Consider the following 14,849-nt stretch of genomic DNA (forward strand, 5'->3'; position numbering starts at 1 on the left):
AGTCATGGGATAAGAGGATGGGTTCTCTTATGGATTAAAAACTGGTTGAGCGACAGGAAGCAAAGAGCAGGAATCAATGGTCAATTCTCACAGTGGAGGGAAGTAAGCAGCAGGGCCCCACAAGGATTGGTATTGGGGGTGGTACTATTTATTCGGAAATGGTCTGGAACTAGGGGTTAGTTGTGTAGTGGCCAAGTTTGCAGACAAAATTATTTCAGGGTGGTGAAAACCAAGGCTGATTATGAAGAGCTCCAAGAAGACCTCCAAACTGAGTGAATGGGTGATCATGAGGCAAGTGAAGTTCAGGGTTGGTAAGGGTAAGGTGATGCACACTGGAACAAAAAAAAAATCCTAACTTCAAGAATAGGCTAATGAGGTCTGAACTAGCTGAGACAGAAGGAAAAAGATCTTGGGATTGTAGTGGATAATTCAATGAATGTTTCAGCCCAGTGCACTAGCGGTGAAATAGGCAAAGTGTAAGGGATTTATTAGCAAAGGGATTGAGAATGAAATGGTTGATATTGTAATACTCCTGTGTAGATCAATGATGTGCCCTCAATTGGAATACTGTGTTCATTTCTGGTCACTTAAGGGTACTGCAGAGCTAGAAAAAGTACAGAGAAGGACAACCAAGTTTATTAGTTGAGTGAAGCAAGCACCTAAGCAAACAACTTAGGGGAGACGTGATAGGTTTATAAAGTTATGTATGGCAGGAGGGTTGACAAATTTTTCTCTCACAAAATGCTAGAACTCAAGGGCATCCAATAAAACTGGTGGGCAGTAGGTTCAGAATGGACAAAACAAGGAAATATTACTTTACACAGAGATTCAGTTAGGTAAGCTGTGTTGCTTCAAACCAACATAACAAAGTTTGAGTCCAGGAGCATATTTTAGACCAACAAAAGTTTAATTCTGAGTATAAGCTTTTGCGTGTATGTGTACTTCAGAAGTGTTCACGAGAACCAACACTTATACCTAGAATTAAACTGTTGGACTTAGAGGTTTGTCACTGGATTCAAACTTTGTTTTTTACACAGAGTGATCAAAATGCATAATCTGCTGCCACAGAATGTAGTGATGGCCACAGGAGTAAACAGTTTTAAAAGGGGTTAGATAGATTCATAAAGGATAAGTCTATCATTGGCTAGTAGCCATGGTGACTGAGGGGAACCTTCACATTCAGAGACACCAAGCCTCCGAATCCCAGAGCCAAGAGGAACAAATATCAGCGGAAGGCCTTGGGCTCTATGCCCTTTTGTTGGCCCTCCAGAGGAACTGATTGGCCACCTTGTAAGACAGGATGCTGTCTTACAAGGACTGCTTTTAAGATGGACTGCTGTTCTGATCCAGCAGGACTGCTTTTAAGTTATGAATGTCTGCCTAGGGTGCATGGCTTTTAAGGTACATAAGGTGATAATGTAAAATGTAGTACACAAATAGGGTAATGAGATTCCGAATCAAATATTACATTAAACGGGTATTTTTGTATGTTTAAAGCTAACCAAAGTTAAATATTTTGTGGCTCCTTGGCCACAAGATGTCACTGTGGTATCTAAGCAATGACTGCGGCACACTATGGAAGGAAATTATTCTCCCATTTCCATGCAAAACTGGGTAGTTTATATTACTATGCAGCACACTTACATTAGTCTTATATGATTACATTCTTATATATAAACACTGTAAATATTTTCATAAGGAATGCTGACTAAACCTATTTAAATCTGCGACATCCAACATGAAGTTAATGTTAATTTGTAGCAGATATTTGTTGTAGGTTTCTGAGCCCACAATGGCTTGAAGTGGTTATAATCTCTGCCTAGGATCAGGAAGACCCAGATGTGAATCCCCGCTCTGCTGTGGAAGCTTGCTTGGTTGACCTTGGGCCGGTCACTCAGCCTAACTTCTCTCACAAGAGTGTTGTGAGGAAAAGATGAAGAATGAGGTAAACTGCTTTGGGTCCCCCATCTGGAGGGGAGTAGGAATAGCAGGTTGTAAATATTACATAAATAAAATTTAGGCTGTGTGTGATGCGGTTCTAGCATAATTCATTTTTGTGTTAAAGATACAGGGATTCATCTTGTTACGCATGCTGTTAAACTGGTGGGATGTAGGTTGGGCTTTCATTTGGAGAGGCATGGAAAATGTTTGGTGCGTAAAGCTAGTGTGTTGTAGTCAAGATTCTACAAGTGGCCTGCTGTTTAACTACTGGGCTTTGAAGCAGTTGTTCCATTTGAGAGAGATTCTTTTTGACCAGTAATAACATCTGAACTGCTCTTTGTAGAGCCATAGCACAGTGTTTTCATTAAACTAGGTGGCCCATAAAACAAATCTTAAATTCTGACCTACTAATGTGGAGGGAGACGGGTGCATCGGAATGATATTGCGGCATTATAAAGAGCTGAGCTGTTGACTGGAATTAACCATCTCTAGTCTTAAAAATTTAGTACAGACTAATTAAACAGATGGAATGATTAGTTCACCTATTAATTATTTGGGTGGGAATGAGAGAACTCTCATGCTGCCCAGGAATTAGGCTGTTTCTAAGGGTATATGGAGCATGTGGGAGTAGGAGTATTCAACTGTGAGGAAACACACAAGTATGAAAGATCAGACTACACATAGTTGTGAAAACTGTCACTATTGTACTTTGGAGGCGGGGAAAGGAAAGGTGCTTCACAAATAGAATTGTTGGATTTCATGATCTGTAAACTACTTAGCATCAGTCTGAGAAAGCTGGGTAAAAATTGTGAAATAAATTGGAGTGGCTGCAGCCAAAATTGTGGATTGAAGGTGGTACCAATGAGTTATTTTTTCAGATCACAAGAATTCAAGCCAGGTCAGACTAGATAGGGAGAAATGAAAGTCACAGAACTGAGTACCTTGCCCCATGATCTTAAACAAGTCCCACTGAATGTGGTGGGATACACTTTTGGACAAATAAATGTAGATCAAGCTGTGTTGTAAGAGAAGGCCTCTTTGTAATCTGGGTCTCTGGTGAGGGGACCAAATGCTGCACTAACAAAAGCTAGATAAGAAACCAAGCTGAAGTTATGCCTTGCAACTTCAAATCTACAGGTGAAAGCCTATCTGGCTACGCATTGCTACCATTCTGTTCTCACTGATTCTAGACCTCTCCCACCCCTTCCATTTTTGTGACATCAGGGAAAGTTTAGCCAATTCCTGGCAGAGGTTTCATCACAAAAATGGTGTGTCCTGTATTCTGCAAATGTGTTTTATATTCTGTGCTGGAGAAGAAACAAAGAGGTATGCAAGACCTGATCCAGCATGACTCTTGTAAATTCTACTGAGCCCAATTGGGGGTCCACCTTACAGACTTCCAGGGTCGGCGTGTTCCGGTAGCTGGCATCAGCTCCTTCAACATCAGATTTTTCACTGCACTGACTAGTCAACCTTTGTGAAATAAAGTGAGTTCATTCAGCTCTGAATCAACCAAGAACACCTAATTGCAAGAAGAAACAGTCCCAGAAGAACAAAGGCAAAACTGCAACTATATACAATCTGGCCAAGGTTAACCACGACCCCCCCTCCTCACAGGCAACAGTTACTCCCTACAGGCTCACTCCAGAATCCTTCATTTGCATCTTTGTTACAAGTTGTTACATGCCTAGCATCCTGATTGGCCAGTTCATCCAGGCTTCAGGATCCTGGTTTGCAAGAAGTGTCTATCTCAAGCTCAGGCAACAAGAACCCAGTGAGATGCAATACATAATGCTTTGCTTAGGAACTAGCTCGGGAAAAACAAGAGATTCTCAAAATGCTGAATACTCAGCCTTTTTCCAGACAGTGTGTCCATGTTTGGAACTGTGGCATTTGCAAGGGCTTCCCTGGTTGCTGCAGTGGAAGCGGTCATGATTGCTTTAATTGTGGTAATGTGGCATTACTCCTAGGTGTGGAGAGGTCACTGGCTACCTCTTTCTGGTGCAGACGGAGAGGTTATATCACAAGGCCCATAATGTGGGGCAAACAAACCTTTAGAAGGATTTTGAAGTGAGGCCTCTTAAAGCAGGGGTGTCAAACTCCTGGCCCACGGGCCACACCCAGCCCACTCAGGGCTTCAATCAGGCCTGAAGCAATTTTCTCCCCTCCACTTCTGTCCTCACCATTTGAAGCTGCTGCTGCTGAAGTTCCCAGCTCCTTCTGCCTTATCTTTGCCTTCTTCAGCTGGAAGTTCTTACAGGTCTGCAAAGCTGCAAAAAAAATGCAGAATGGATTTGGGCCCAGAGACCTTAATGGAAAATCCATTTCATGTTTTCCTTGCAACTGTGTCTGTGCTGCAATGTATTTCAATGGAGTGGAACTAAAGCAGTTCCACTTTTGCACCATTTACAGCCAGCTGAAGCTCCTTGCAAATAAAGGGTTGATGCTTTGAGCCAGCTTGTGTCTGCTGAATGGGCTGGAGAACTGGTGCTCTAACCTGGGAACCCACAGCCAAAGGGATTACAAAATTACACTGGAGAGCCACTGTCAATCTGAGTAGACCCAGGGGGTGGGGAGAGAAGTTTGCAGTGCCCAGTCATTTCATGTCTTTCTAGACTCAGCATTTTATATTTTTATTTCCTGCTGTGATCCTTGTGCTTTTTCTTGATGTTTTATTTTTAAAAGTGCATTGCCAAATCCCACTATTCCCCAACCTTTCCATTTTAAACATAACACAAGAGTTTTAAGCATGTTTGTATTTCAAGTTAAAAATAATATTTTTAATTGTGTTTGTGTCCTTTATAAAGTTTATATCTTCGGTACCTGGCATTACATTTTATGACATGCATGGCTTGACCCCACAAAGTCCCATTTGTGTCAAATCCGGCCCGCATAACAAATGAGTTTGACACCCTAACTTAGTGTCTGGGGTTCTCTCTTTGATAAGTAATGCTTATATTTTCCCCCAAATCAGCACATTGAGACGGTAAAATTTTTCTTCCTGCTCTAAGGAGCTATCGGGGCCCAGAGAGGCACAAGACTAATAAATGTCATTCTGTATAATCCTCATTAGCCATTACAGCTTTGAAAAGGAAATCCCCAGAGGAAATTCAGAATTCCACTTGAGACAGAGAGAAAAGAGAGAGAGAGGCAAAAGATTTGCTTATGCAATGAAATTGTGCAGAGTAATTGGCCATTTGTGTGACACACACACACTATATAAAAGCAGAGTAACTGCAAAAGAGCATTCCCATGGGTGATGTTCAATACAGTAAAGCAAAGTCTGCTTGAAAACTTCACTTCTAATGTGGGTCCATGAGCATTTAAGATAGCTAGCCCCACAGAAGAAAAGGCTCCAGTATCTGTAATAGCTATGTAATTTGAATAATAGCTATTTATTTGAAATGTGCTGTTGGAGAAGAGTTTTACAGATACCATGGGCCACCAAAAAGACAAATAAATGGCTTTTAGGTTAAATCAAGCCCTAACACTCCCTAGAAGCTAAAATATCCAGTCTAAGGCTATGCTATTTTGGTCACCTTATGAGAGTCACTCGAAAAGACAATTACACTAGGAAAAGTTGAAGGCCGTAGGAAAAGAGAAAGACTCAAGATGAGATGGATTGACCCAATAAAGGAAGCTATAGGCTTCAGTTCGCTTTAGAGGTCGTTAATTCTTCGGGTCACAGGGCTTTTCTTGTAGCAGGAACTCCTTTGTGTATTAGGCCACCCACCCCTGAAGCAGCCAACCCCCCAAGAGTTTACAGGGCTCACTGTAAGCTCCAGGAGGACTGGCTACATCAAGGGTGTGTGGCCTAATATGCAAAGGAGTTCCTGCTACAAAAAAAGCCCTGGTCACCATAAGTTGGAAGCAGCTTGATGGCACTTAACACACACACAATAACTGGTCAGGAAGGCAGTCCGATCTTGCCAGATCTCGGAAGCTGAGCAGGGTTGGTGCTTGGATGGGAGACCATCAGAGGAGGAGGAAGATGACTGTAGATTTATACCCTGCCCTTCTCTCTGAACCAGAGACAGAGCAGCTTACAATTTCCTGTATCTTCTCCTCTCACAACAGACACCCTTGTGAGGTGGGTGGGGCTGAGAGGGGTCTCATAGCAGCTGCCCGTTCAAGGACAACTCTTGTGATAGCTACGGCTAACCCAAGGGCATTCTAGCAGCTGCAAGTGGAGGAGTGGGGAATCAAACCCGGTTCGCCCAGATAAGAGTCCGCACACTTAACTACTACACCAAACAGAAAAAGGCACTGAGAAAAACCACCTCTGCTTCTCACTTGCCTTGAAAGCTCCTTGCTGGGGCCACCATGAGGACAGTGCTTATGCACATAATTAATAACTTTTATTTTCTCTACACTGGCTTGGCAAACTGTTTCTTTTGCCTGGTAGTCTCCTGCTGGTTACCCTTATTAGCTGCTGGTTTCCCTTTTTTGTCAACCTCCTGATTATCTGTAGGAGTGGACTCTAAAAGTATTGAGAGAAGCGTCAGTGAAAGTGCCAATCGGGAGATGATTTTTTCAGTTTATGCCACTATTTGTACTCATCATGGGGATTCCTTTTTCCAGTGGCATGTATTGCAGCTGTATGGTCCATACTCTTAAGGTCTACCAATGAGACAATAAAGTTCTTGAGGCAGTAGAATGGGGGATCTTAAGGCCGAATGTTTCCCTGTGGAATAATCCCTCATCCCAGCATATACATATTGGATTTTTAAGGCGTTTTATATTTTCCTATGTCTAGGCTAGCCAGAAGCTAAGCAGGGTCAGTTCTGGCTAGTATTTGGATGGGAGACATCCAAGGAATACCAGGGTTGGGGTGTGGAGGCAGGCAATGGCAATCCACACATATCTGTATATGGATCAGCATTCACATATACATTTCCACCACTGCTAAGCTTTTCACAAGGGCAGGCTGGCCCATGAACTTTGTCAATATATAATGAACTGTGTCTTAAATTACTATGGAACCTACTACATGTAATTTATTGTAAACAATTAAAAAGTATATCCATGCATTATCTGCACATTCAATAATACAACAATTCAAATAGGTTTGATAGTCCATTGAAGACAATGCTCCTAATAAAGCTGATATGCCAATGTTAATGCAGTCTTGGTTCAAATTTTCATTAATCCCATGAAGTACTGAATATGTTGCTAGAGGACTGCCAATCTCCTCTTCCTGTTTCAAACCTTTCGTCAGGCACAGGGCTATTAGAAAAATTCAGGTAAGTCAATAGACATAGACTTGAAAATACATTCCTGATGGGACCTCCTTGAGCCAGTTGAGCAGTTGCCTATTGGAGAATTTTTGGACTCCTGTGGTCCCGTCAGGAACATATTTTTAAGTCAAGGTCTTTAAGTGACTCACACGAACTTTTCTTAATCAAATGGAAGAACATGCATTAACTGACAGCAGTCTCAGAGGTCGCTTGACTGTTGTTCCCAGAGTAAAAGCACGTTTGCAGTCTTTGTAAAAAGAAAACACTCCTCCTAGTACCAATGTGAAATGGCTGCAGAAAGAATACTAGGATACTGTTACCTTTTTCCCAGGGGAAGGGTTTGCTTTCATATGAATTTTTGTTCTCAGAGGCAAGATGGTGTTGTCATTTCACAGCCAACTTCTGGTGCCCTGTAGGGTTTTCAAGGTGCAAGAGGAAGAAAAGTGATTTGCCACTGCTTGCCTCTGCATACCAACCCTGGACTTTCTTGGTGGTCTCCCATCCAAGTGCTATCCTCGGACATCCTGGTCAGGCCCATGACAGAAATGCTGCCACATAATTCCACAGAAAAGAATCAACAATGTTCTTAAAAGACGGAAGACGACAAATGAGAAACCAGAAACATATTATACCTAAACAATTTTTATTATTATTATTTGCAAAAAACAAAACAAAAAATGACAACAACAAAACCCCACCAAGATTAAAGGCCATAGGCAGAATTAACCAAATGAGCCAGCCACTTGGTTATAGTAGCTGATAACTAACACAGCTGGTTATTATTGCATATACCCCTGGTTCATTTAATGTGTTAATCCATGTAAATTTGGCAAGATTACAATCATACAGTAGCTTTGGTTTTATAAAACCTAGTAATAATACTTAGTAAAAACAAGACCTACTAACATTTACGACAGAGGCGCAAACTGGAATTCAAGTGCAGCCAGGCCTGTTTGTTTTAAACCAGGCCTGGCTCCAGTTATGATCGAAGTGGGAGGTGGAGTCTAGTTTGCAGAGCAAGGGGGCCAATGTGGGTGAGGGTAACACACCTCTCCTGATGGGTACTGTTAGAACCAGGGCTTTTTTGTAGCAGGAACTCCTTTGCATATTAGGCCACACACCCCTGATGTAGCCAATCCTCCAAGAGCTTACAGTAGGCCCTGTAAGGAGAGCCCTGTGAGCTCTTGGAGGACTGGCTACATCAGGAGGGCAACCTATTCCCTTGGCGCTTTTGCTCATGCCTCCCTCATTGAAATGTGACTGGAGTAGGCCATAAGTTACAATAAACAGGTCAGTTGCTGTCATGCATAGTTTGAGATTCAGCAGATATTAATTCCAGGTCCTGATAGCTGAAATTTCCCTCTCTTTCTGTTTTCCCTCCTGCTGTCCAGTTCTGTTGAACAGGAATTAACTTGCGCATGTTTGAAGTCACCTTCCTTTTCATAGCCCTTCTTTATCACAGTACAATGGATGCTGTAAGTGACAAGAGCTGGTCTCTTGATTTCTATTTACGCAGGCAATTCTGCAACCACAGAATCTCTCAGGTTTCTGAGCAGAGATTCTGCAATCTCCAGGATGGGAGTCTGCTACCTGGGACCTGAATTATTTTGAAAAAGTTGGATGGCTTTCGCTATGCAGCTGTCCCTGGCCTCAGCTCGGATATCCAAAATCCTTGCTGTCTAAAATAACACAAAAGAGACCGTTCTTTCTCCATAGCTCGGCTCACATGGCTGCTGGAAAGAAAGCCCTCAAAATCAACACAATGGGCACTGCTGTGGTTGACATATGACAGACTTGTATACAGCATGGATGGACAAGCATCTTTTGTCCTTGATGATGATGATGATATTGGATTTATATCCCGCCCTCCACTCCGAAGAGTCTCAGAGCGGCTCACAATCTCCTTTACCTTCCTCCCCAACAACAGACACCCTGGGAGGTGGGTGGGGCTGGAGAGGGCTCTCACAGCAGCAGCCCTTTCAAGGACAACCTCTGCCAGAGCTATGGCTGACCCAAGGCCATGCCAGCAGGTGCAAGTGGAGGAGTGGGGAATCAAACCCGGTTCTCCCAGACAAGAGTCCACACACTTAACCACTACACCAAACTGGCTCTCCTTATTGTGTACAGTGGACTGAGTACAATATACTTTGCTGAGCAACCATTTTCTGTAGCAAAACTGTGGCTGGCCCAGACTCGTGGTAATTATCCGCTTGCCCCTGCCCTGTAATAGCTGCAACACTGTATAATGTGAAGTCATCACAATACTGGTTTCCCCTTCCCCAAAGGTGAGAGAAACAGGGAAAAGTCAGAACATGTTGATATAGCACTGAGAGGTTGAGGGAGTTTCACTGTAAGAATGCATTCAGGGGCATAGATAAATTAACAACTAGACTAGTTCCCAACCTTTTTGAATTCTGACGTAGCATCGGGGGGTGCAGCCACAAAATGGCTGCCAGACAAAATTAGCTTTATACTTGAATGGTGGGGTAGGTGATTGAATTCAGGACTCCAAAGCCCAACCTGCTCTGCCAGAGGCTCTCTTACTTAGAAAGAATTTCTAAACTTAATACAACATCAAGGCTGTGATCACACACACTAAATAATGCACTTTCAATCCACTTTCAGACTAGATTTTGCAAGTTCACACAGTAGAATCCAGTTGTAAAGTGCATTGAAAGTGGATTGAAAGTGCATTATTTAGTGTGTGTGAGTCTGCAGTCCAAGAGGACCAACAGCTGAGGAGGCTGTAAAGCACTGAAAGCTTGGGGGCGGGGAGAGGACTGTTTATACATACTTGCTGCCAAGCAAGAATTCAGGTAAAGTTTGGACTTCCTGTTGGTTGTTGTTGCTGAGATATCAAGTTCAGAAAATCTGAAGTCTACAAATACTGGTAAACTTGGACTGGAAAGGAAAAGGCCTGATGGAAATGGAAACCAACATGCTTACCCCAAGTAGGCATTCTGTGGACCTGGTGGTGTTTCAAGTTCCTATGTCTTGTAACAATTTTTTCATTTTATTTTATTCGATTTATATCCCGCCCTCCCCACCGAGGCGGGATATAAATCAAATAAAATGAAATGAAAATTTTGCTGACCCCCCAGTCAAAAGTGAGATCAGACATGGGTGAGGCTCCTGCCTTCATGTGTCCCAAGCAGCTTTTTTGTAGCAGGAACTCCTTTGCATATTAGGCCACACAGCCCTGATGTAGCCAGTCCTCCAAGAGCTTACAGTAGGCTCTGTAAGAAGAGCTCTGTAAGCTCTTGGTGGATTGGCTACATCAGGGGGGTGTAGCTTAATATGCAAAGGAGTTCCTGCTACAAGAAAAGCTCTGATCCCAAGCATGTATACAATGGGGTTACTATGTTGTCTTGGCCTGCTTTGCATGCCTGGATTGCTGGCAATGCAAATGACTCAGTTCCTTTGGGAAGCTGTGTTTATACATGCTGAGGTGCACAAGGAATCCTCAGACAAATGTTTACCCACGACTGCTTTTGCTTCTCTTCTCAAATGAGACAGCAGAACGTTGCTGCAATGTAATTGAGATACTTGCTTTTGGTTAATGAAATGCTGGAAAGGGAAGAGATTAGCTTACTCTCAGCAGCCCTTTAAATATGTGGATACTCACAAGGAAGTAAAAAGGTTTACCAACACTTTGGAGCATTTTGTGTTTTCCTTAAAAAAGCAGGCATAGAAAACGTAACAGAAATAATCCAAAGAACTGAAAATGCAACTTTTTAGAATTCAAACCCTTAGGAAATCTGCAGTGAAGAGAAAGAGATTAATTTAATAAGCTCTTCTAATTATTCCTTTTGAATTATTCTTGAAAATAAACATAGTAAAGGCCAGGAATACATAAAAACAGTTATCAAATTTCACATGGCTGTTGCAATTGTGCCCTTACATGGCAAACAGTGGAAACGTATGACCCAGCAATGCTGCTGGAGAGATAAATTACACTTTGTATTCTTCAGCTGAATGAAAATTTTTGACTTGGTATAACTTTGTAGTCATTGGCTATTGTTACATCCCTTTACTTTTCAGAAAAGGGGGGAAAAGAAAAGAAGGAGGATCTAGTTGTTATGAATACACAGCTCTTGAAAGTGAGGAAAAAGTAGTTGCCTAGCAAAGCCAGTTTGTTGCTAGGCTGGCAATTTCTACCAGAGAGGCTCATTTGAGATATTATTCATATTTCACTGTGCTTGCAGAAGGGAATGGGGGAGAAGAACACACAACCTAAACGATCTAAATTAAAGACTGACTTACATTATTACTTTGTGGTCTGTAAAAGAAAAGAAGTCAGGAATTTTAGCAAAGACCTTTACGTACACACACACACACACGCCCAGAATTGTATAAAAATAGTTTTCCACTCAGGAGATTAATGCTGGATTTGTTGTTTTTGCATTTTTTTAAAAAAAAGAAAGAAAAGTGATACTGGTTTAAACATTATTTTAGCTTATTAACTAAAAAAAGTAGGAAAAGTTGAAATTTTAAGGAGCTGTTTCACACTCACTCCCAGTGAGCTTGTGCTTTCTGACCTTACAGACGATAAATGCACCCGGGTGGAATAAGAACCAGCGCCTCAACCAATGGATCAGCCAGGATCTCCCCCTGTGGAAGCTCCACTGATCTGAATGGGAACTGCATAAGCAGCCGTGCTTGGGCAATTCCCATTCACTTCAATGGTACTTGGTACAAGAATGGTCCATGCTGGCCTCTTTCCTAATAAGACTTTGCTTTTTTAAAGCAGTGGGGTTTCCTTGAGTCACACACTTGATGGTTTTTCCTCCTTCTCAGGCAACAACTGTGGAGGAATTCCAGAAGCACCACTTGCGTTTCGAATGATGCTTATTCAGAGCCATGTCTTCCTTTTCTCGTTCCCTTTTGACTCGCTGGTAATGATCTTCCTCCTTAAGATACCATACAGGGGGCCAGCGGTGTCTCTCAAAATATTCCTGATTATCTGCATGGGGGGAAAAAGGACATGCATATGACTGACTTCTAAACAAACCCTAATGACAATATCTTGCAAATAAGTGGAAGCCTTTGCCCTACTTTCTTGACATCCTGATATCTAAGAAAAGTAGCGAAATCCAGGGCCTTAAACAATTCCGCGCCTCCGCTCTCTCAGAAACAACTAAAAAAAAAAAATTTTTTTTTAAATGAAAGTCAGTAGTCTGGAAATCCACAATCCTGTATAAAGATTTAGGAAAATTCACCGACCGTAGCGAATGATCGACTGATCCAAGCGGCGGTCAGAAGAGAACTGGCGGGATGTCCGCTTCGGTCCCAGTGAGCATGCTCGGTGGGGTTTCTGCGCATGCGCACTGGGCCTGGGGCGCGGAAATCCGCAGCTTTTCAAGTTACCGATCGTGATCGGCGCTGGCGCCTATATCCCATCAGTGTGATGCACAGAGACCACGAAGAAGATCACATTTTCATATTAGGCCACACAACCCTGACATCACCGTTGTTTAGCATAGGCTTTTTGTAGAAAAAGCCCAGCAGAAGCTCATTTGCATATTGGGCCACACACCCCTGATGCCAAGCCAGCCGGAACTGTGTTCCTGCTCAAAAAAAGCCCTGGCGAAATCTAAAGTTGTTTTCTTCCCATGTGCCAGCCAATTTTGCTAGGAGTGCAGAATCTTGGACAGTATTTCTGAAGAACTTCTGCTTTCCTTCACCAGGTTTCAAGTTCTCATGGTATTAGATCTGAAATTTTACACAAGGGTTCACTAATCTGTGATAGAGTCTTACCCCCCGTAGCCTTGGACTTTTGTATTCTCAACTAAGAATATACTACTGATAAGGTTTTTTAGTTGGTTGTTGTAAGATGCAAAAATGCTTGGAGTAAAAATTCAGAGAGGAAATTCCAAATCTACAATGATAATGTAATCTACAGGAAACAAAGTGCAGTGATAACATAGCATAACTCTGTTTTGTTTACTTAAGTATTTCTATCCTTCCCTCTTCCTTTGAATCTATGCCTTTGAGGTCATTTACAACCAAAATGAAAAACAATAAATTGCAACACACAACTATCTATTATAACAAAACACACACCAATAGTGAGCACTAAAAGAGCTCTGCAAACAGATGATATGGAGGACACTTCAAGGAATACACAGTAGATGAGTGCCTATGAGAAGGCTCTCTGAAGTTTGAGTGCCATAGTGGAAAAAGTGATGTTTCAGCCAACCACACATATGGGGGCAGGACCTCATAAGAAATGGGCAGGTTCACAGAGAAGCACGTGACCCTTTGGCCATCCTAATCCCAGAGGTAGAATTCTAGCAGGAGCTCGTTTGCAGATTGGGCCACACACCCCTGATGTAGCCAATCCTCCAAGAGCTTACAAGGCTCTTTTTTGTAAACTCTTGAAGGATTGGCTACATCAGGGGGTATGGCCTAATATGCAAAGAAGCTCCTGCTAGAATCCCACCCCTGCCTAATCCTAAACTACTTAGGCTTCAAGGGTAAGAAGTGGTATTCTGAATTGTGCTCGCAAACAAACTGGTAGCTATTGATCATTTTATGTAGAGGTAAAGATGTGATCCAGCTTGCGAACGGCAGCCTGTGGAACCAGTTGACATTTCTAAACATTCTTGAAAGTGTTACTAAAGTGTGTTCAATGGTGGCAAGATTGCCTTTTTCACAACAGAAGTACCAGCTGAAGTTGGTGAAAAGTACCATGGACTACAGCTGCAAACCTGTTATTTCAGGTAGTTTAACTTCATCCTAACATGCCAAATACCGATCAAGCTCTCTGTCACGCAACAGAACGCTTCATTTTGTCTGGACTGGGCTTCAGTTTAGAGGCCCTCATCCATTCCTGAATCCAGTCACCTGTGCAAAGCATCCACAACCTCAAATGAATTGGATGAAAAGGATGAGTGAGCTGTGATGAAAAGGAGAAACAGAGCTGGGTGGTATTAGCATACCAACGGCACTCATTCCAGATCTATGTAGGTGTTGGAATAAGACAGGGGTGGCCAACGGTAGCTTCTCCAGATGTTTTTTGCCTACAACTCCAATCAGCCCCAGCAAGCATGGCCAATGGCCGGGGCTGATGGGAGATGTAGGAAAAGACATCTGGAGAGCTACCGTTGGCCACTCCTGGAATAAGAGACGAGACGGATCCTTGTGGAATTTCACAGAGTAGATGGTATAGGACAGATGGTAACAAGCACTGCTCCTTTTGGAACTTACCTATCAGATGGGAATCAGGCTACTGGAACAAAAAGTCTCCCAGTACCCATCCCAGACAGGTGTTAATGTTAATGAGTAATGTTAGGGTGTTTTCGCACTGACCTTAATCGGCAGCGACGCCCCTCTTCACCACGCAGGATCTGCGCGGATTTCGCACTAATTGCCGCGGAGCACCCGGAAGAGCTGGAAAGTCCCGCGGCTTTTGCGGCGCAAATGGAAACTGGGTTTTGGCGGTTTCTGTTTGCGCCGCAAAAGCCGCGGGACTTTCCGGCTCTTCCGGGTGCTCCGCGGCAATTAGTGCGAAATCTGCGCAGATCCTGCGCGGTGAAGAGGGGCGTCGCTACCGATTAAGGTCAGTGCGAAAACGCCCTTAGTGAAAAGTTCAGAACAATCTACAGGGCTGCATTCCCCTCGTCTTTCTTCCAGCACAGATCAAAGATTAGAGTGGCCAAGATGGTTTCA

General features: G+C 42.9%; 2 protein-coding genes across 2 annotated transcripts in view; one reads left to right on the forward strand and one right to left on the reverse strand.

Annotated features, from left to right (window-relative positions):
• Positions 1 to 14,849, forward strand: part of CDK1 (cyclin dependent kinase 1) — a 286,235-nt gene that overhangs the window by 21,339 nt on the left and 250,047 nt on the right. The gene's annotated exons all lie outside the window — the stretch shown is intronic.
• The window catches only part of RHOBTB1 (Rho related BTB domain containing 1), an 81,961-nt gene continuing 78,707 nt past the window's right edge, over positions 11,596 to 14,849 (reverse strand). The window contains exon 10 of the mRNA XM_060241094.1: positions 11,596 to 12,141. Coding sequence (XP_060097077.1) covers positions 11,972 to 12,141 — 170 coding nt within the window. The 3' untranslated portion in view covers positions 11,596 to 11,971. The remainder of the gene's footprint in view (positions 12,142 to 14,849) is intronic.

Source organism: Heteronotia binoei, chromosome 6 (assembly GCF_032191835.1).
Source record: "Heteronotia binoei isolate CCM8104 ecotype False Entrance Well chromosome 6, APGP_CSIRO_Hbin_v1, whole genome shotgun sequence".
Lineage (NCBI taxonomy): Eukaryota > Metazoa > Chordata > Lepidosauria > Squamata > Gekkonidae > Heteronotia > Heteronotia binoei.